This window comes from Oxyura jamaicensis, chromosome 3 (assembly GCF_011077185.1).
Source record: "Oxyura jamaicensis isolate SHBP4307 breed ruddy duck chromosome 3, BPBGC_Ojam_1.0, whole genome shotgun sequence".
NCBI classification, from domain to species: domain Eukaryota; kingdom Metazoa; phylum Chordata; class Aves; order Anseriformes; family Anatidae; genus Oxyura; species Oxyura jamaicensis.
In genome coordinates, this window is record NC_048895.1 from 36982844 (window position 1) to 37005130 (window position 22287).

Sequence of the window (22287 nt, forward strand, 5' to 3'; positions counted from 1 at the left end):
ATCTTACCCTGCCTGTCTTTTCGTTTTCATTAAATAATTTTCTGGATAGAGGTCTATTCTTTCTTCAACAAGGTCTTTCCTTGGCTGGTTTTATAGCACTACATAGTTGCACCATACAGCCCTGATAGGACAGGCTAGCTGTGTAAAAAAGTCTTAAAAATGTGCATTGAACATAGTAAAATAACAAAGACTCATACTACTGTAAAAAGTGATTATCAAAAGACAGTTTCTGAAAGTACATCATGTCTGTCATAAAATGAGTCTAGTGCATTGAGCCTGGTGGGAGGAGGAGGTTAACAGCAGCTTTGCTTCCTATGTGGGGTAAAATTAACAATTTAGTTGTTCAGTGTTGGTGTTCTGGAGTTGAGAAAAATAACATGAAACTAGTGGAAAACACGCACAAGCTCTGATAACATCAGTGAGCCATAACTTAAGCCCCTTATGTAGAAAGAGAAATCGATATGCTGTCTTCAGGGTTTGTATTTTAAGTTGTATGTGAATGGATAACACCGAAGGGCTCCAAGTTACAAACCAAAATGCTGCCCTTCCATGAACTGCATTACAATATCATATGTATTAAACTGCTGTGTAGTTTTGGACTGGCACAATACAGCATGAAATCCCATAGCGAATGTGCCTTCCAATTAAAACCTGTGGCCTGTAGGCTGTTCTTTTGGAGGAGAAGGTTTAAGGTGAGGCTGATGTGAGGAAGTGCTGCCTGTAAGCAATGAGAAAATACCAGTTATCTGCTGCTGGGAAGCACTGCACTGTGTTGTGGAAGTAGGGGACAGGATCAGATCAGAAATGTTGGGTTCAGGAACCTTACTTATGCATGAACTGACCTTTTTCAAATATAAAATTTATTTTCACACTTACATGATTTTTTTTAAAGGTAAGTTCTAGGTCTTTCTTCTGCAAAAAAAATGCGGTGTGCTTACTGTACCCTCTGTGCTGTCCCTTTTGCCTCAGCTGTTTGTGCCACACAGGTCTGGCAAGTACCTGGAGGCGCCTTTGCCTGACAGCTATGTAGGTAATTGAAATGGCCCAAAGAGTTTCTAGGTAATTATTTTATGCAGCACAATTAATCTGCAAGTCATGCGAAAGTGATACTTTGAATTTAGCCTTGTTTGGCTATAAGATTCTGAACTGGTATTTTTGGTTTGATTCTGATGACTTGTATCTCTTACTAGGAGTTACAGACTCAGCTGTCTCTCGATGGACCCTCTTGCAACTCCTTGTTTGACCTAGGGCGTAGAGAAAAAAGAAAACTTTAATGCCTTTCTTGGTAGTCATTTGGTTGGCTTTAGATATAGTAATTTTGTTTTGTTTCTTGTTTCCTTTCAGCTTGTACCTCCTTTTAAACCTCAAGTGACATCTGAGACAGACACCAGGTATTTTGATGAAGAATTTACAGCTCAGACTATTACAATAACGCCGCCTGAAAAATGTAAGTCAAAAATTATACATAAGCATACCTTAAAAATGATCAGTTTATAATAAAGTACTATGTAAGAAGGTTCTTCTTTTTTAATGGAAAAGCTATTCCCACTATTATTATCAAAAATCTTTGTATGAAAGTGTGTAAAATACTCTCAAAAAAGCCTTCCTTTGAAGAAGGAATAATTACGACGCTTGAAATATTAGATCACTGCATGCTTTTGTTTGTTTGTTATATTACTATTTATTATTATTATTATTTAACATAGTTCACAGTTTTGTAATCCTTTTCTTAGGGAAAACACCAGATTCAAGTGTTTGCTGGGTGACAGTAAAGGTCCCAGTTCAGCAAAGTAAATTGGAACACGGACCCTCCTATAAGCATGTGGAGACTGCTATTGATTTCAGTGGATTGTTTAGGTTTAGTGAGACACACATATTTTAAAGTACTTTATAGACCCCACCAATCCCCAACCTCATCTCCCTGTCTGTCCCCCCCTCCAAAAACAAAACACCCTTCCCCCCCAGACTGACAGATGAGTGGATGCCTCTTGTGTTGATATTCATAACTTGAAAATTAAATTTCTTATCAATTCCTGTGCTTTTTCAGAGCGCTTAAAGCAGTTATTAATATAGATGTAATCGGTGCACTGAGGCTTGCACAGACCTTCTTTGTAGGAGTGAATTTCACTTCACCACAGCTTGTATTTCTTCATCTTCCACTGCACACGCAGGAATCGGACAAGCTAGGGCTTAACAGAGTCACTGCCAAGCTAAAGCGTAGTTAAAATCTTACTACTGAATTCTCGAATGAATTCACTTTCTAAGTGAGATTTTAATTTTTTTTTTTTTTTAATTGGAGGGATGAGAAAAAGTAGGCAGTAAATGCTATAATTAAGGTTGATTATTTTGTCATAGAGCTAGCTCATTTTTGGTGGATTAGGATTCTCAGATTTAGCCAGTTTTCTGTTGCTGAACAAATCTGGAGTAATTTTCTGGGTTTTGTATTTAAAGTGGTTCAGTTTTGTATTTGTAGTATTAGAATTTGTTCATATTTGTAATTTTAACAAATTTTAAGTTTGGATTAGAGACTATTGGTTCAATCCTATAAAGCCATTATCTCTTAAAACTCCAAATATGCAAAGAGAATGGATATTTCTCCATCAAATGTTGAAGCAATACAAAATAAAAAGATGCTACCGTGACTTCAGCTTTAAATTTATTGAATTCAGAGTAGGCAATTAATAAGAACTTAGGGAAACAACCTCCTCCCTGAAATTCTTGTCTTGGCCTCTAGTAATGGCGTTAACTGATGAAGCTTGAAACAGCACAAGGCTACAATCCACCCTGCTCATAAAAATAATAAAATAGGGGTGATTGCCAGCAGCAGTGCACAAATGTTGAAAGTATATCTTGTATCTACAGTAACCAAACTGTGTATATCACAATAAGACATATAAATGCATATAAATCTATTGTTAGGATAGCAATTGCAATAGGTGTCTTTAAGGACACTGTTTAAAAATCCATGCGAGAATGTAGATCCAAATGCTCAGAGTTAGGCAACATCTGGTGTCTGGTTTCCATTGGCAATGCAGGAATTATGTAAATAAAAATATTTATGAATTTGGCTTAGTCCATGTTTCCTCTGATCCCAGTAAATACTGTAAAAATAAATAGTTTACTAAATAATTGTATGTAAAAATTGAACTAAAAAGAACTTGTACAAATTGTTCATTTTGTTGGTGTTCTTCCTTATAACTCCCTTCAAAATGGAGAAGTATTTAAGTATGTCTGCAAGATTATAATTTTCTGAACTCAGTTTAAGAAGCAATGAAAACTGCTTCTCTGCTTCAGTCAGCAAGGACTTATTTTCTTTTTCTTCTGTGCTACCAGAAAATAGACATTCTAGTGTGTTTTGATTAGCCTAGAAAGGGTAGTAGTGATTGAAGTCCTTGCGTTACAGTCCTAATAAAATAATAAATAAGCAAAAAAGATCCCCACACTGCTGTAGCAATGACTTACTGAAATGATTTCTTTTCCATGAGCATCAGTCTACTGTATGAGCATAAGCTTATGTGAATGAAAATGTACTTTTAACTTGAGCCTTTAACTTCAGCATTGAACTCTGAAAGATGGGCTGCATGTCAGGTGAATAATAAAATTTTATTGTAAATATAATGACGTTTTGAACTTCTGCCTTAATACAGATGACGAGGATGGCATGGACTGCATGGACAATGAGAGGCGGCCGCATTTCCCCCAGTTTTCCTACTCTGCAAGTGGACGAGAATAACTTTTTTGTTCTGCTGCTTCACTGTCATCTTAGGTTTATCACTGAAAATGATTCCTGAACATCACCACCAGTACTAGATACTATTTAAGATAGCAGGGGCACTTTCAGAGACCATTCCAAATTGAACAAATTTATTTCCCAAACCTACCTAAAATCCATTTTGGTTTTGCATGAAATATGGTATCTCTCTACGCTCTCCTGCTGTTGCTGCCCACCGTCTCAGTATAATAGCAACGTCAAGAAGTTACTAACAGTTTCTTTGAAGGTAGATGACTTTACTTCAGCGTTGTACACTTTGTGCACAAATAGTCATCTGTTTTTCCTCACAGCGGAGGCTAAACAGGAAAATGTGTTGGTCCTGCTTATCTTCTTCTAGAAGATGAATCAAAATTGTAATTAGTCTAAAGAGACTAGTCTATAATATTTTCTTGCATCTGTTTGTGCTGGTTAGAACAAGGAAACGTAGGGGTGGTGATGTACATAAGCAAGGTTTTAGTTAGGCATATCATTACTTGAAGCAGGTCTCTGTCATTAACATCTGGCTGGAATTTGCTTGGGAAACGTTTGAGAGAAGGACTTAAACTGTTGATATATATAAATATATATATATATTATTTTTTAATTACTGTTGGATACTACAGAAGAAGCAGAAGGGCTGGGCTCACCCAGCCTGCCACTTAGAACTTCCAGGTTCATGTGCAATCATGGAGAATCGAACATTATACATGCAAGAAATGAAGGCATAAAAGCAGCAGTTGAAGTTGTTTAGGGGTCTTATAATTTGCACCAGATAACATCTTTCTCATGCTTTTCTTTTTCTTTCATGATATACATCACCTCTGATGGCTGAAGAATGTAGACAGGCATAATGGTATTGCTTTTCACCAAAATGTGTGCACCAAGGTAAACAGTTGTTTGCCTTACTTATTTTTGAGTTTGTGAATTAGCTTTTTCTCCAGGTGTTTAACTCTGAATATTCTTTTTTTTTTTTTTTCCTTTTTTTTTTTTTTTTTGGTTATACTGCGGTAGTATTTATTTTTAGACATAAGGTTTGTATGTGTCATGTTTGCAAATGCTGCTACATCTTAGATAGAACAGGCTTATAGCAGTTAATTTTGTAATATATGGAAGGACTGTACAAGCTGAAGGGAATAATGCACTTTTATCCCATGTGGAAATTTTAACAAGGCTCTGAAATTGTACATACTGCTTAGAATCAGATTTTTGTGAATGAAATACTGTCTTTTAATTCTTTGGCAGTGGAGATGAGGAGTTCCAACTTCATGTGCCAAAGGGTTAAAAACAAATAAACAAGAAAGCTACAACTTGTGCTCTATTCAGGATAAAGATACTGTAAAAGCCTGATGGCACAATAGAAAATTTCTATCCTATATGAAGGGAACACATTTGAACAATGAGACCACAGTGATTACAAGAAAAGCACTTTAATAATTAAAATAGTAAATTTCTGGGATCAGCCATTCTCAAGGAAAGTTTGTCCTCAACCAAAAGAGTTATGAAACCCAGCATGTTACATGTGACCGCGGTACCCGATTGACTGAATTTAACACATCGCGAGAAACACTCCACTGACAGGAAAACGTCTTTCCATTTCCGAAGATCTGTATCTAACAGAACATGTGCACAAGCTTTAGCTTTGATCTTCAGCAATGATAATCTTAATAATAAACCCTTTGGTGCTAGGAGCTGGGATATTTTGCAGTGCAGTAATGGTGTGCACGTGCCCTTGCTAACGGCATCTGAAAGCCCTGACTCCATGGGATTATCATTTGAAGTATCTCTGTGTCCGTATCTTGCTAGCTCCCACGAAGACTGTGATATCACAGAGTATTACTGATTGCGTTGTGTGAGTGAGGAGGAGAGTCTGAAAGGAGATGTTCACACGCAGATGCCTTAGCCTCTTGATGTGGAAAGCTGAGTATCCTGGCGTGAAGCCCACTGCTGGCAGTGCATATGCTGGGACAGTCAAGGGGCAAATGGGCATTTTAGCAAGGCAGCTAAAGACGCAGACTAATTTAGACAATTTTTCATGTTTCGTGTTTTATTGTTAGTAACGGATGGATAATCAGTCAGAAATATATCATGATGTATATGCTAACTACATAGGATCTCATTCTGTCTCCTTGTAACACTAAACGTGTAGAAATTATCCCTCTGTAGAGAGAGCGAGCACAGTAAATGCATTGCAGGTCTGTAGAAGTGTCTGTACTGACACAGCGAGTGAGTGACTGAAATAACCGATTACTTAGGAGATGGGCATTAATTAGTTTTCTGCAAAGGCCTCGTACTTACAGACTAAAACTATGGTGATTCAAGATCTGTGTTATATGCCTGTGGCGTTTTTTTTATTATTATTTTTTAATCTTTTTCCAGCTTTTAACAGCAATAAATTTTTTGACAGAGGGCACTTATAGCTAATGACCAACCGGAGTTGTGCCTCTGGCCAACCCTTCCTCGTGTTGAGAAGAAAGAAACCCTGTGGCTAGGTTCATCACCGTGTAGCTAGTTAGAGCGCAGTTCGCAGTAAATATCTGTGGGCAAATTATCTGAAAACTTTTTAAGGCTTCAATCAGTGTGTATTGTGTTATCTGCCTTCCAAAATATCAGAGATCAAGTTTGTGCTATGGAGAGAGTCAGCAGTCATTTAGTGCTGCCCAGGGCTGGGGAGTTCCCTCTTAGCAGTGTTAGAGATGGAGGAAAGAGAGATTAACAAGCTGTGCTGGGAGAAACTCTCAAAGCTCTTTGCCTGTTTGCAGTTGTTTGGGTTTGGACAGTGTGTGGTGGTGGCTGGTTACCTTGATGAGCCTTTCGAGCACAGTACATTTCAGACTTTGACTCCAGCTTGTACTGACTTCCACGGCAGACAGTATGCCCTCTTGTATTGCAGCCATCTCGGAGGAAATAGGTCATTTCTGTTTGGGTTTTGGCAGTTTTGCACACGGCTTTGCTTTCCACACTAAACCATCTTCCAGTACATTCCTGTTGCTTACAGAACATTTATTCCAGTATTGTTTTACGTTTTTTCCATCTTTACTTGCGGCTTCTTAAAGCTGACTGTTCTTGCAGGGGCCATGTGCTTCTCCTAGAGTACAAAAGTAAGGTCTTTCCTTACTAACTGCAGGGTCTATATATTACACCTCAATGTACACACTTTGCTGCTACTGTTTGTACTGTCTACAGTAGAATTTCCTTATCTTGCTCCTGGTAGTGCATTACAGGCAAGCATGAAATGTAAAGTATTTATTTAAATAAAAACCTCTAAATTGGTAATTGAATTACCTCCCTGTAGCTTTAGAGTTTGTGACATTTCTTGACCTTGCTAGTTCTTTCATTAGATCCATGCAAGATCTAGTCATATGGTTAAGGATATTAAGCAGACACGACTATGAACCCAAGAAACCGTATTACTGTTGGTCATACTTAAACTGTTTATTTCCTTAAGTATATGACCCACAAGGATGTGAAATACCTACAAGAAACTGTTTTTGTACACTGTACATCCTTAGTATTTTTACACGTATATGATAGGGATGCACATTATTTTCCTTCGTACAGACAGCTTAAATAAAACACTATGTCAATCTGCTACTTCTGTGTTTTTTAATGCTAATTTGTTCTGGAGGTTTGTAAATATATTATATATATGTTCCAGCTTGCCACAAAGGACGTATTTTTTTATATCTGCACATTATTATTAAATATCTTAGAGGATAAAGTTCCTAATCTGTTCTGTGTCAGAGAAAGAAAATCTGAAACGAGAAGGCTATATTGCAGATTACAAAAGATTTCTCAAGTTTTGGTTTAAATATTTACTTCATATTTTAAAGTAATTTTATATAGGTTAGATGTTTCAATCCTGAAATGCACAAAGAATTTACTTAATTTCTTCTTACAAGAAAATGTACATCGTTATTTTTTTATCACTGTGTATATAATGATCTGTGCATGTTTAGTTCAAAGTTTTATTTGCTGTGAAGTCCTAGTGATTACTGTAACTTGATGTGACGTATTTCAGATACTGGGTGATCAGTTTCAGCTTGTAAATTAAGTTACAGTATTGTCAAAAAAAAAAAAGAAAAAAAAAAAGAGTTTTTTATGGCTAAGCAGGGTGTATTTGTGCTGTGGCCAAAGGCTGTTTCCACAGAGGTGGTCTGTGTTAACTCTACAAGGTGTACGTAACTTCTAAAAGTAAAGTTGGGTTAGACTTTTCAAATACTGATTATGCAGGGCTACGTTCCTATGAGAACACCCAACATTTAAGTGAGTTGTCACCGAATGAAAGCCGTAGCCTCAAGTCGTAGCTCAGCAGCATGCAGGAGGATGCAAGGGGAAGGTGTGATTTGCAGGGCACCTCGAGGTGGGACTCGTTGACGCCCACCAGCTGGCCCAAGCCCATTTGCAGCAGCTGGCCAGGAGGGCTGAGTGTCCCTGGAGCCGTCAGTCATCTGGGTTTTAGCTCAGTTCTCAGACATGAACCCTTCCCTGGAATGTACGCGTGTGAGCCGGGTCTGTCTTGTTTTCCCCGTGAAGTAGGCCGGAAGGAGCACGAGAAAGGGACAGACAGACATTAGTTGCAGTAATACTCAGATCAGTGCAGGGACTCAGCTGTGGCCATGGAAGGATCGCCCACTCATTCTGCATGGAGGTACAGGGGTGGTGCCTCAGGGGGCGATGCTCTAGCTGTGGGCATAGAAGCTCCTGGATGTGATTGCCTGGTCTGAACCTTGTAAAGTTTGTAAAAGTAAGCATTTTGTGGCTAAGGAGAGGGCGGGGTGGGGGGAGCAGGAGCCGAGTAGACCTGGTGCTGTCTGTGCATAGTGAATAAGTGATTGCTACGAGGTAGAGTAGCTGCTGCAGAGAAATTGATCCTTGTAGATGCAGCAGTGGCTGGCAGTTGTCCTCTGCACACAGCCACCCTGAGCCACCTGGTAGGTAAGGTAGGTCCAGAAAGGTTGAGGGTCCAGCTGTGCCCCGGGCTGTGGCACAGCAGCTTCAGGATCTCAGTGAAGCCTAAGTGCTGGGACTGGGTGCCTGAGGTCCTCTGATAGGCACTGCTCCTATTTAAACACAGATTTACGGTGTGGGGAAAAGAAACAAGTTTGCAGATCTATAAACATATATTCTTACCTATGTAACCATCTATGAAGTAGTGAGAAATAAAATAAAATTGTCCACCTGACTAGCGTGGAGAACCCGTAGTTGTGCTAGAAAGGAATTTTCATCAGCAGCCTTTCCCTTCCCAAAAGACCCGAGGCGATTTAAGCATGTTTATTGTCATAGTGGTGAAGCAGTTTAGGGAGGAGTTCAGATGTATTTGGCAGTTTCATATGGCAGGAAATTGAAATGGGAAGAAAAAACACTTTGATGTTAAGGCTGTACCACTAGTAATTTTTAAAATACAAGGAATGAAAGATTGTGTCCCACAGCAAATGGTAACTTATTGCATGTGTTGTTACTCCTACTTCTGTTACATTTTATGTGTTCATGCTGGCTGAAGTAGCCTTGTTGACTGAGAACTGTTCTTTGCACTTTTTTTTTTTTTTCCTCTTTGCCAGTGCAATTCAGCAACTACACTGAATGTAGAAACCTTTTCTTACATAGTTTATTATGCACTAGTTCAGCAAAAGATTCAGATGAATTCTTTCTGAGTATTTGGAAAGTAACCTTTACAAATGTGTCTTTAACCGGAAAGAAGTCCTCCAAATGTAGCCTCCAAATGTTTTGAGTTCAATAATTTAAAGCAGAGTTCAGCTGATGCCCATCCCCAGGATAGTGAAGTATCTTCCAGGGGGGAAGTCTAGAATCACTTCAGTGTTGAGAGCCAGGCACCTCATGTACGTATTAGCCTTTGCTAACAAAGAGTCCTTTTGTCTCAAAGGCATTAGCCAGTAACAATTTGATGGGAAACCTGCCCGGTGGAAATTACTCCACATTACAGGGAATATTTCTCAATCATTCTTATGCCCTTCTGATGGATTAATGGTCGTTGGGACTCTGACTTTTGTATAAAGGTGGCAAATAGTTTGTACAGCTGAAGTTCCCAGGTAGGTTCCAGTCATGAGTTATAAACTCAAGCACACTGTGATTTCTGTGAGACTTTTAAACACTCTCCTCCTCCCCAAACACACATTTTCCCTTGAATGCAAAAGGACACAACCAGGAAAAATAACGAATCAAATTAAATTTATTGGTATTGCCATCTGTAAATAAGACATCTATGTTAAATTACAAAAATAGATAAAAACATTTTATAAAAAAGTGTACAAATTATGAATTAAGTTGATGCTTCATAACAGCTGTTAAAACTGAATTGCAATCATAGCCTTTTTCTTAGAAAAGTCTCAGCTGTCTTCCTAGAAAGTTTGGTAGGTGAGTAATGTTTCAAAGTATTTATGATTCTGTAGTTAAAAACAAATATAAACCGGTTGAAATTAGCCAGCGTGTCTGTTTTCTGCGAACGTTTTTCTGTGTGAGCTTCAAACAAGCCCAAGTTTCAGACGGGTGCAGAGGAGAACTGAAAGAAGAAGGAGATGGGAGTGTAAGTAAGTAGTCTGTATGGAGCTGCTTGCATCTCTCATTTGTGTCACTTCAGCCCGCGGGTGAGTTCTTAGAAAATAAATACATAAATGGTTAAGAATGTGGCAATGCTATGTAAACAAGTGCTGTTTCAAAGCCTGTGCTTCCTGTGGTCCTCGCCTCTTTCTAAGATCAGCAATCTTACAGGTAGCAAGAACAAGAGCTATCTGATTTCTGAAAAACAAGATCTCCATGAGCTTTAGCCATCGCTCATGTTTAGCAGTAAATAACCGAGCTCTTGTTTTGGGGCACGTCTAAGATCCTGCCCCTTCTCCCTTCCAGGAAGGAGGAGACAGGTTTGTGCCAGAGACTGTTTACCGTGAATTGTACAGACTGTATATGGGGTGGGCAGCTGTAGCAAAACAGGAAGCTGCCTGTGTGCTGTTAGGAAACCTCTGGTGGGAAGGCTAATTTGCAGTTCTTAAGCTCTTGCATAGCTATTGTTTGTGCCTCCTCAGTAGCACTTCACAACTTAATTAAGGGTGAGACATCAAACTCTAGTGGAGCTGGGGTAGCTACCTAGAATTAAGCAACTGGAGTTCTGAAGTTTGAATTTAAGAGATGTAAATGACCTCAAATAAAAATAAAATTTAAATTTGGGCTGGTTTTGCATTAGAGGGTTTACAGAGTTTGGCTTTTTTTTTTTTTGAGTTGCTAAGATAATGAGGGCTGTGTTAAAAAAAAAGATTTATGATGTTGCAGTTCATTAAAGAATTAATTAAAAACAGTAACATGGTACTCTTTTGTCCCCAAAATACCTGCACCACATCAGTGCTATGTTTGTATCCACAACCAGTGCACTGAAAAATGAATTACATCCCTGGAAAGAGTTAGGGATCAGACTCAGCATCGGGGGCTAGTTAGTGACAGCCAGAGGAAGCCTACACTGTGCTGCATGAACCCTCTCTGTGTAGGGCCAGCATTAGAGTATGGACAAAAGATTAAAAAGACAAAGAGCACACCACCTAGCTCCCAAAGAAGTCTCCTGGCCGTTGCTGCTGTTGTGTCTCACAGCGTACCCAGCCCTGTCCTGTGCCCTGCCAGCTGCCCTGTGAGGCTCAGCCGAATGCCCGGCATGTTAGTGCACCGCTCTCTCCCCTGGCTACTGGAATGAGCGTCCTCAGTACCGGTGCTCGTTCTTTTAGGTAACCCTTCTCAGACAACTGTGTTTTATGCCACCAAACTTCAAAACATTTCTACCTAGAAGTCTTATACTGTTGTCTATGCCTCTAAGGAGCTCAGTTTTCTGTCCTTACCACCTGAAGCCGCCCCAGAAAGGTTTTCGTTAGCCCTGCTCGTATGCATGTGAACAGGTTAGGTACCAAGACGGCCACCTCTAGCGCTGCAGGCTACCTCCGTTTCTTCCATCGGCACAGTTACACCAAGTTAATGCTTTGCAAGCTGCTGAACCTCAGCATGGTTGACGAAGTCGGCATTTCTCCACCTGACTACAGCTAGGCTTCATATGCTTTAAAAATTAAAGTGCAAATACTGGCAAAGTCTCAGCGTGCCCAACTGCACAGCAGGCTGGATGCTAAAGCAGTTTGGGATGTGCCGCTCTCCTCCTCCCAGCTGAGTGAGCAGAGTGCTGCAGCACAGAGTGCTCGAAGTTCTCCCCATGCTCCCTCCCCTCAGGGGCAGCTCTTTTAACTGTGTGGCTGGGTAGTCTTACAGATTTCAGTTTTGTAGGTAGCAGAGCCATGGAAACCCCAGTGTTTTAACCGATGTTAATGCTAGTCACATGTGCAGGGACAGCAGCCACTAGCTGCTTGTTTGGTCAGAAAACACTCAGGTGGCTTAGGGGCCCAAGTGCCCCTTTGCACAGCTGCAGACCCCAGCATGGTGCTCTCAGAGGGGCCAGGCCTAGCTCCTGTGCTGCTGCTGCCCCTACCAGACACCTCCTAGGCGGTACCAGCCGCCTGCACCCAGCTGCAGCATCACAAAACCCAAAGCACCACCGACTATGGTTTAATGCTCATCACCACTTGACTAAACACCTAAGCAGTAGTGACAACCTTACTTTCTCCTGCTCCAAAAAAAAACCACCTTGTCTGTAGAATGTCACTGGCTGTTAAAAAAAAAATCCAAGAGATGCACATTTTTGTACGTTAAGACCACAATGAAAAAAAAAAAAAAGCCCATGTAAGGATCAGCCTGGATCAATTCTGACATCAGAGTTGGAAGGGCTACTCATTTTCTGGATATACAGAAGAGTAGCTTTAACATTTAAGTTAAAAAAAAAGAACGAAAGAAAGAAAGAGAGCAAAATGGACACTTGGGAGCCCATCAAACACTGCATTTGTTGCTGAGGCCCCACTGAAAATTCATGCAGACCTAAGAGAACAAAGACAATCTCAGCCCAGGACCAGCTGTAATTCTGACAGTACCTCCCACTAAGCAACGAGAGGGGTGAGGAGGGGAAGATACTCAAGGCTGAGTACATTTACATTCTGCTTGGGAAAGGAGCAGTTTGTTCACAGAGCAATGGGCTCACTGAAAAGCAGGACATCTGAAACGAGGGACGAGACAATCTGGAGGGCATGGGGAAGGGCGGACTTGCACAGGGAGATGTCCAGGGGAGAGGACAGACCAGCGGCGTGGGACGGCAGACGTGGCTGGGGGGTAATCCCTGAGGTCCCAATCCTGTCAGCTGGTCTGCACGCTGGCGGGCTCAGCTGGCCAGAGTCTGCAAGGGGATTAAAACTGGGACAAACAGCTATTTCTGTAAAACTGAGGGACACCAAGGCAGATCCTGCAAGTGAAGAGCATTCCACCCTTCAGAAATACAAACACGCTGGGTGGACAGTGCTGAGGTTTCTAGTCATCTCCATTTAGGTATTTTTTTTTCCTCTATTACACACATTTGTATTTAGTAACTATATAGGATGGGCGTTTCATATCTCTTGCTCTCCTGATTTGCAGTAACTTGCCGTGTAAGAGAGACTTTCAAAGGCAGAAACACAAAACCTGGATCCTTCAAAAGCTTTCAAAATCAGAGGTATAAATCCTGTAATTAAACTTGTGACTACCTTTTGGTGGATCTGCCTGTGTTAAGCTGTATACCATTATTAAATATTACTGCCATCTATTAAATATTAATGTGAAGGCTTCATCTACAGCACATGCTGTAAGGTCAGGCCAAATTATCATACTGATCCTTTTTAGCTCTCTGAAAATTAAAATTTCGGTGTGAGCATCTTCATCATGTACCCATTACTGCCTTCGGTTGTAAAGACAGAATTTCACTCCTCTGTTTCTCAGGGGCTATGCCTAGAGCCTACTTTACATTTTAGAATGAAAGATACACAATAGAAGTTTGACAAGGAAGTGAACTGGAAAAACAACGACAGTGACATCAATCTGTGCTTGTGGTATGGGTAATGGGAACTTTCTGCTATCCTCTGTCAGTGGGACAAATATTTTCCAAGTAAATACTTAGCCTAACCCAAAGTTTGTAGGCAGGTGATTGTTCTGAGGTTCCTCCAGTAACATGAGATTTAAGATCATTATTTCAAAAGCCTGTAGTTCATTGCCAAGGATGAGAAAGGTGTTTTTGAATCCTATGGTACTTGCCTTGGTTACTCCTTCAACAAGGATGCAAAAAGCTTTTTAACTCATGTTGCCTGTAAGGAATTCAGCATGTAGCAGGATCAAGTATTTCTTTTATAATGGCTTTTTTTTCCTTCATTCATTATGAAACCAAGAATTTTCCTTACGGTATCACATGAGTTTTCTATGAAAAACAGATTCTCAACACACCAAAATGTAGCAGGATTTAAAGACCTCTTTCTCTCTTTCCGTTTTTTCCCCCAGATATGGCAATTACAAGCACTGGAAATCCTATGAAGGCTAAAGGTTTGGCAGTAGCTTTGTTTGTTTGTTTTTGTTTTCCCTGTAAATCAGCTAGATTAAAATAATGAAACGATAAAATCTGGGACTTCGATTGCATTTTTTTTAAAAAAGGTAATGCTTATAACGCTATAGGAACAGCTATAAACTGTAGCAGTGCTGTCATTCCAACAGCACCACTCCAAATGCAATTATTTATATAATGTTTCTTACAACATGACACTGAGTTTTTATGATTCATTACAGAACAAGCTGAAGCCTTTCTAAAGAAATAGCATTTTGCTTTCTGAGAAGGAAAATACTAATGCAAGTGACAAAGTTAACCAACTCCAAATCAAAAGAGAAACCCACAGTGGTTATCTAGCCCAAAAGGTATCTGAGGTAAAATTTGAATTGTACAAGTCCCCACCTTGCCAAGAGTTGTATGTCCTCCTTTCTTTCCAATTTAAATTATATATATATATATATATTTAATTCTGTCAGGTAAACCCGTTTCTTTTCTGGAGAGCTTGCCCTAAATTTTTAACAGTATAAAAAGAAAAAAACAACACCACACAACCCCCCCCCCCCCCAACAATTTCTAGCCCCAAAACATTTCAAACACTTTCTTCTCCCTTTGTCTTGAAGTGTTTGCCAGATTCAACCCACATCTGCAAATAGTTTTAGTCCTCTTTTCCTCTCCCTCCCTTTCCTCTATATATAGTGTATAGAAAAAATACCTACTTATGCTCATTTCTCTTTATCCATCCAGGTTTTTACTTGATTCCATCTGTGTCCTGTTTGAGATCTGCATCCCATTTCTTCTCCTGAAATATGCAATTGCAGAGTTACTAGTGGCTTACGTTCCAAGATACAACACCAAATTTCAGTTAGTGTATTTTACATCATTTTTAAAGCATTAGGTATGAGGTTAAACTAACATTAGGTTAAACTAACATTAGGTTAAACTAACATTAGGTTAAACTAACTGCAGAGGATAGCTGTTGAATAACAGTAAAACATGGCATAAGTCACTTTCACCTCTGATCAATACTGATTACACAACTGATATTTTTAACATATATTTCTATAATAGCTACATACATCTTTCTGTAGTTAAAATCTCCAATTTACAGTGAAATGCCCTTTAGTTTTCTTCAAACAATTGTCTGATATTCCAGACAGCTTTTTTGGGCTGAATTCCAATTCCCAGAGAATCACTGTTGCTTTCAAGCTAACAGATTTTTAGGACTCATTTTGTAATAATTTTAAAAATATATATATTATTCTCTTCTGAATATTCACAAGTTAAAATGTATCCTCTGGAACACAATTAACTTATAATGAACACAAAAAAGGAAGCTTCTGCTAGTCTAGTCATCATAGTATATCTTATTTTTTTTTTTCCTCTTTTGTATGGTTTTAGTACTTTCACCCAACCTCATGAAAACATGCTCACTTCCAGATAAAACAATTATCAATGACAGAATCTCTGTGGACTACTTATGAAGTCTCTTCATATTACCTAGAGTTCTTCCCTTAGAGTAGTAACTTTGATTTTCTTTTCTGAATGGCAAATGTTCTTCAACCATCTTATACAGAAAACACTATGGTTACCCTAAAATTTGTCAGTAATTACTACATGCTGATAACCTGACACTATCTTGGGTTACCAGGTTTGTCTACCGACAGCAAATCCTGTAAAACCAAACACACTGACATGATTAAAAGCGTAACAAAATATGGATTTTATTTGCCTAGGTTAAACATTTATTGAACCCTACAGCTAAAAAGCCTATGAAAAATAGGGTGATGTAAATATTTGAAAGTTTTAAGACATCTATTTTCTGTTTATTGCTAAGGATGCTACTGGACAACATTTTCTCCACTGAACTTGTTACCTTTTTAACAGAACTCCAATTATTAGTTAGAAAACATCATGATATGGTTGAATTAGGTGATTTACTTAGTCCCAAAACAAGGGTTTGATTATTTAATAGTTTTACTGAAAACCTCATTCTATACTTACTATTTCTCTTTCTTCCTCTTTTTTCTGAAACAAATGCATGAAAGGGAAACAATGAAACAAACCATACAGTCCTCTCCCTTATTTCTAAAGCAGCAACTCAAGAACAATGGCCAAACACCCAAGCAACAACAGCCCATGGGAACCTGCAGCACCCTAGAGACCACTGGAAGCAACAGTTGGTCCTGCCAAAGGTGCACTGCAGTGAGTAGTGCTCAGGTGGATTGATTTCACATTCTCCACTTCACATTTGGGTGAGTGGTCACGAAGCAGCAGGAAAGACAAATAACATTTAAAAATAAGGGGAAAAAATCACCAAGTGGTAGGGGGACTTAAGCTGACAAATGTCAGCAAAACGCTCCAAGAAATTATCAGCATCAAGCTACTATTTAGATGTTAATGCTGTGGAAGAACAGATTTCCCTTTTCTCTGGAAAAGGAACACGAAATCTTCCAGTAAGAAAGCTAGGAACTGTAACCAAGAATAACTACTGCTGTTCTATTGTCTCTTCATTCAGTTTAAGTGGGACTCTGATCCAGCAACCAGCCTATCTCCAGTTGCATGGAATTATTTCTTTTTTCGTAAGGCAATGCCTTACTTAGAACAACAATAAAACCCAAGAGCTGAAAAGAGACTGCTGGTGGATTTCTCTGCTAAAGCTGCAGAATATTCGCCTCAGACTTTCTCTTCTTTTGGCACAGTACCTGGTTTCGCAGAAACTGCACCTCTTCTGTTAGCAGCTGCTTCTCTTTGAAGAGCTGATTCTGTTTGTTGAGTAGCTCCACTAACTGCTGGGCAGTGGCCTGGCAGTGCTTGTCAAGCTGGTGCAACCTGGAAAAAATAGATAAAAAGACTGCAGTGTGTCTGAAGTTGGAGTTCTCTGCAGAAGCTTTGATGTTTGCACTGGCAGGTGCAAGCTCCCAGATGACACAGCTCGGCCTGGTGTTGGGCTGAGACTGAAGTATTATTGCTCCTCAGATGGGCACTCAATACATTTGATCTTGACACTTTAATGAGCACTTTTAAATGTCTGCACTTCCAACTTAGAAGCCCTGTCGTGACACAACAAGAAGTCAGTTTTGCCACTCAGTGACATCAGTGAAGACCACAGGACTGCATCCTGACATCTGTAGCAGAGCAAGCCATGCCTTGCTCTTCTTTTCTACAGAAAGGGTGCTGTGAGTTCAGGGCTGTTACTGGGACACAGCAATAAACCTGTCAGCACACCTACACAGCCTGTAGCTCCTTCAGAAACCAGTTTCCTGATTTTAGGCAGTTATTTCAATTACATTATCCCAGATTATAAATCCAAGTATCCCAGCCCCCTGACAAACTGGACCTGAAGTGACAGAAAGTTTCGTTTTCACTCCTCTGCTCTTTACAACCTGGTCAATGCCCAAAACTCATTACAGAGCACAACATTATTTTAAGTAAGCTTAGTGTTAATTAAGCATGTCAGCGTTAATCTCTAACAGAGATTCCTCTGGAAGGATGTCAGAGCTCACCACTCCAAAGGCTTCTCATCAGGGGAAACAAGCCAGTGGGTGTCAGCAGGGGTACACAAAGGCTTTGCTTACACTTGAGAAACAAGTGTAACAATACCCATGTAGAAAGGGCAACTGCACCTTTACTTCTTTAATCACAAAACCTGAAATGTCACCAGTGACTGTTTAGTCCTCTGAATCCTGCCATGAAAATTTTTAAAAGTTTGCTTGGATCTGTAACACGGAAAATGAACAGAAATAAGCTGAAAATGGTGTTTTTACATTAAACACCATTCATTCATTCTTTAAGTGGAAACATCTTTAACTACAAGTCCCTGCAGATATCTTAGAAGCTTCTATTCTTTAAGTATCTGTGCTCTAGAGAAAAGCCTGTACATCTAAACACTATGTACTTCGGGAGCACGAACCAACCTGGGTTTTGTTATGGTTAGTTCTGGATCTAAATTCAGCACTTGCTTTGTAAACTATTTCTTGCTCAACATTTCGAAATACAGCTTCAACTGAACAAGGTGCTTAGGCTTCTATCTCTCATACAGTCTGTGTTTTTAATGGAATTAGTTATATGCTCACAATAAGGCATGTGATGTTCTGAATCCTTCTACTTTCAACTCCATGTGGTAGTTTTGAGTTGTACAGCTGTCATAACTCTGCTAAGCTAATCGCTCTGAATATTCACATTCTTAATCAGGATTGTTCAAATAACTGCATTAGTAAACACCCCTGAAATTCTTGATAAAAATGTAGTGAAACTTAGCTGAAACACACTTGCCAAAATTTATGTGAAAAATAGTATTTAGTGGTCTATCTCTCAGACACCTTCTTTGAAGTCAAACTGCAACAATAATGCAGCAAACACTGTGAATGGACATATTTCATCTTGTCCTGTTACTCTGCTAATGGATAGCTGCAAAAAGGGATTTGAGGAGCTGCAGGACCATCTCCTGGGGATCAGAACAAAAGTAACTGCAGCTAGCTGCAAACAGCGACAGCTGGTTGTAAACATCCAATGAAGTAAACAAAAAGATCACTTTGATAGCATAGAATATTCTACTAAATACACACTTACATGCTGTGTGTCTAATTTCACAGTCCCTGTATGTTCTAAACTATAACATGTCGATACATGAGCTGTTTATGCTTGATTTCTTTACAAAGGTTGACTTCAGAGATGCAGAACTCAACAAAACAAACAAAAACCACCACCACCACCTCCACCAACAAGAGAAAAAAAAAAAAAAGAGAAAATTCCCTCACAAAAAAAAATGCACTTGTACTTTTTTTGTTCTGTTTTTAAGGACACTAGCTCCTCCAAGAGCATCAGATTGCTCCCACTGAGTGCATAGACAGTGCTACTGTTTGCTGGAGGCAATTTAGCCTGGAGGCAACATAGCAGAGTTTCAGACTGGAGAGCTGAGTTCTGCTTACTATTTTGCCATTGATTTCCTTTAACTTGAGGATTTGTGAGCTTACTGAACTCCTTTATTTGTAATAAAGTCATCTTCCAATCCTTTATTTATAGCATACTAACTACTTGATAACAGTACTGGTAGGGAGATGTAACTGGAACCTGCTGCCTTCAGACATGGAAAAAACTCCAGTGCCTCCCTCCATAGGTGAAGCCTTGAGGCTATGAAATCCTCTTCATACAAGGTTTTCTCAGCATGAAAGCCCCACTCAACAACCACCAACTGTGGTCTGGATTCAAGCCCTTATAGTTACATTTCTGCTGACTTCTATACTTAATTAGTAATTTCTCTATTATACTAGTGCTTCCATTTGTTTTAAGGGTCTTTGAGAGACCATCTTACATAATATTATGACTCCTAGCAGCTAAAGACGTGGTTAAGCATGTAGGCCCCTCAACCGGCATCTCTGCAGCAACATGAGTTGCATTTCCCTTTGCAAAGAGGGCCCATTCTGGATGCAAGAGCAGCCCCAGTGAAGAAGCCCATGAGGAAGGGCCGTTCCAGGCATCTCTCCTGCAAGAAGAAGGCTCCAGCTGAAGAGGCACCACTTCAGTGCAAGGAACTTCCTCCAGTTCTGGCATGCGGACTGAAGTAAGTTCCAGCTCATGAAAATTCTACATCAAAACAACACTTTCTACTAGATACTCACAGGCAGCACATGCAAATTTCAAAACATTACTGGATATGAGCCTTAGTGCTTTCTATTGTAAGGCTCTATCTACAGGATCCTATCAGATCCTGTTAATTTGGATGAACTACCGTAAATAAAGAACTCTTTAATTATGGCAATACTACTCAACTACACTTTTCTGTTTCGTAACTTTATCACCCACCACGTTACATTAGACTGTCCCCTTGAACAAAGATGGAAAATGACACAGCCACTGAACTACGCTTGACTAGCAGGCCACAACTTCTGTATCCAGCTCCAGTGCTCGAGTATAGGGTTAATAATGTTCCTTTCTACAGTTCTGGGTCACAACAGATAATGAAGGAGTACATCTAGTCGGCACACATCTCAGTCTATGAATTCCCAAATTCTGTCTACCAGTCTGCTCTCTCAAAACTGCTGCCAAGCTGGCCCTTGGTCTGCACACGCTGGGACTACCAGCCTGCTCCGGTGCATTTAGCTCCTGAGGACAGGCTCTGGGCCCTCTCACAGTGTCTGCTATTACGTGTGACATGTGCAGCACAGCCACACATTCCCATATGCATTGTATCTGGCCTGCCTGCTGATCTCGTAAATGATTCAAGATGAGAAATGAACAGCTCCACCCACATTCACTGTACTTCCCATATGTTACAACTGCACATCGATGCCTGCCATCATTTTTACAACTGGGTGACAGAACCTTCTGCACATTTTGCTAATACAAGTGAGTGAGGTTGCACAGTCACCATGTTCACTTTGGCAACACCACCGACCAGGCAAACGTGCGCTGCGTCCTGAGCATCTGCGTGACCACCGCATACTTCCCCTCTGTTCCAAATGAGTTCATTTTTCACCAAAGTGGCAAGAGCTCTCTAGTTGGGATGGCAGCGACTGCTGCTCCGTGGCCTGGGAGTGCTGAAGGGTACGGCCTGACTCCACCCTCTGTCACGTTACTTCAAAGCACAAGTTTCAGACGTGTAACTCTAAACGTATTACATTTGGACTACTTGCAGGATAACCTTACACCAAGAGGTAGCTCATATTTAATAGTATGAATACCCTTAAAATAATCTTCTACGCAAACTTAACCAGTTTAAACCAGAATTCCTGTTTCGATATGGCAGCAGGTAAGAGACAGCTTTGTGAGGCAAGTGCATCCACAGAAGAACAAAACTGAGGCATCGCAAGCTGCAATGAGCACTTCATGATGAGCATTTCATTCTGATTCTCAGTATTTGAATGCAGCTTTATTTTAGCAGGGCTCCAGGCTACCTTGTTTGTTTTGTGCAGCTCATGCTACAACCTGCAGTAGAGCACATCTCTCACTCAGCACAGAAATTAAATTTGGATCCAAGATTAGGCCAGTACCTAGCTGTCCTGAAACAAAATGGAAAGGGAGATATGTTTTGCTACATTTGGACAGGCAGGAATAGACAACCCTTGCAAGATGCTACAGAATCTGCATGAAACATGGAGCACAGAGCAGACCTTTGGTACCAAGGTGAATTACACCGAGCAGAATTAACTTCCACAGTGTTCAACATCACAAAGCTGAACTAGCACTGTGCATCCTACAGACAAAAATAAAAGCTTCTTTCTTTTCCATAAAGACCCATCACTGAAGCAGGGGCACCCAGCAGGCTCCAGCAGTGAGTGCGCAACAAGCCCCTGCCCTGGGGAAGTCACAGGTCCATTAATCTGCAGGCAGCCGCGAGCACTGAAGGGAAAAGCTGGTACAACAAAAGCCGATACAACCTGTCGGCCCTCCTCGGGGTTTTAAAGTTGATTTGAAAGAAATTAATATGCAAGGATCTGTGGGTAGCGTCCATCCATCCAGCAGCGGGGATCAGTCCTTGACAAAGCAGAGGCATTAAAAGGTTATTTACTCTTTCAGTACAGTCAGGGCACTAAGGTAAAACGCTTTCCCTCTACTCTGCAGAGCTGAATTTGCTGAAACGGCGTGATTGGATTGCAGCAACCTACAGCCGCTAAATCACCAAATCCAATAACCACGATGCATTTACTGGCACACATCTTAATTAGGTTTTAATACAAGTAATCTGATAACTACCGCTGGCCAGCCCGCGCAGAGCTGTCAGAGCTGAAAGGGCTGTTATTGAGCGGCGCGGCCGCCCCCCGCTGACCCCTGCTGAAGCCCCCCATCTGCTGGTTGCCAAGGAAATGGAGGGTGGCCCACCGGGCCCAGGGCTGGGGCCTCCCTGCCCAGGCAGCCACAGCAGCACCGGGCATGGCCCCTGCCGCTCACCCGCTGGCGAGAAGGGCCCCAAGGCCGCAGAAGGCCCACGTCATGAAAAGGCGGCATGGCGCAGCCAAGAGGCTTGAAATGACGCATCCCTTTGTAGGAGGAGGGCAGAGCGACAGGCTACGAGTTCCTCACGGTGCTCTTCCTGCGCCTGCGGGCCTGGAGGTGGATGCAGCGATCAGCTGCTGCTTCTGGTGGCAAGGGGGAAGTTCAGGAG

At 40.7% G+C, this 22287-nt stretch overlaps 2 protein-coding genes across 7 annotated transcripts in view; one reads left to right on the forward strand and one right to left on the reverse strand.

Annotated features, from left to right (window-relative positions):
* Positions 1 to 7828, forward strand: part of AKT3 (AKT serine/threonine kinase 3) — a 151596-nt gene extending 143768 nt beyond the window's left edge. For both annotated transcript variants that reach the window (XM_035320807.1, XM_035320808.1), the window contains 2 exons: positions 1345 to 1447; positions 3648 to 7828. In XM_035320807.1, the coding sequence (XP_035176698.1) occupies positions 1345 to 1447; positions 3648 to 3733 (189 nt within the window). In that variant the 3' untranslated portion in view covers positions 3734 to 7828. The remainder of the gene's footprint in view (positions 1 to 1344; positions 1448 to 3647) is intronic.
* Positions 7829 to 9920: 2092 nt separating this feature from the next.
* SDCCAG8 (SHH signaling and ciliogenesis regulator SDCCAG8) overlaps positions 9921 to 22287 on the reverse strand; it is a 107398-nt gene continuing 95031 nt past the window's right edge. For 2 of the 5 annotated variants that reach the window (XM_035320801.1, XM_035320805.1), the window contains 4 exons: positions 16889 to 17015; positions 16188 to 16211; positions 14903 to 14985; positions 9921 to 10268 (listed from right to left, as the gene is read on the reverse strand). In XM_035320801.1, the coding sequence (XP_035176692.1) occupies positions 14935 to 14985; positions 16188 to 16211; positions 16889 to 17015 (202 nt within the window). In that variant the 3' untranslated portion in view covers positions 9921 to 10268; positions 14903 to 14934. Of the gene's footprint in view, positions 10269 to 14902; positions 15017 to 16187; positions 16212 to 16888; positions 17016 to 22287 lie in introns of those variants that run through there. The other 3 variants (XM_035320802.1, XM_035320806.1, XM_035320803.1) reach the window with 3 other exon arrangements.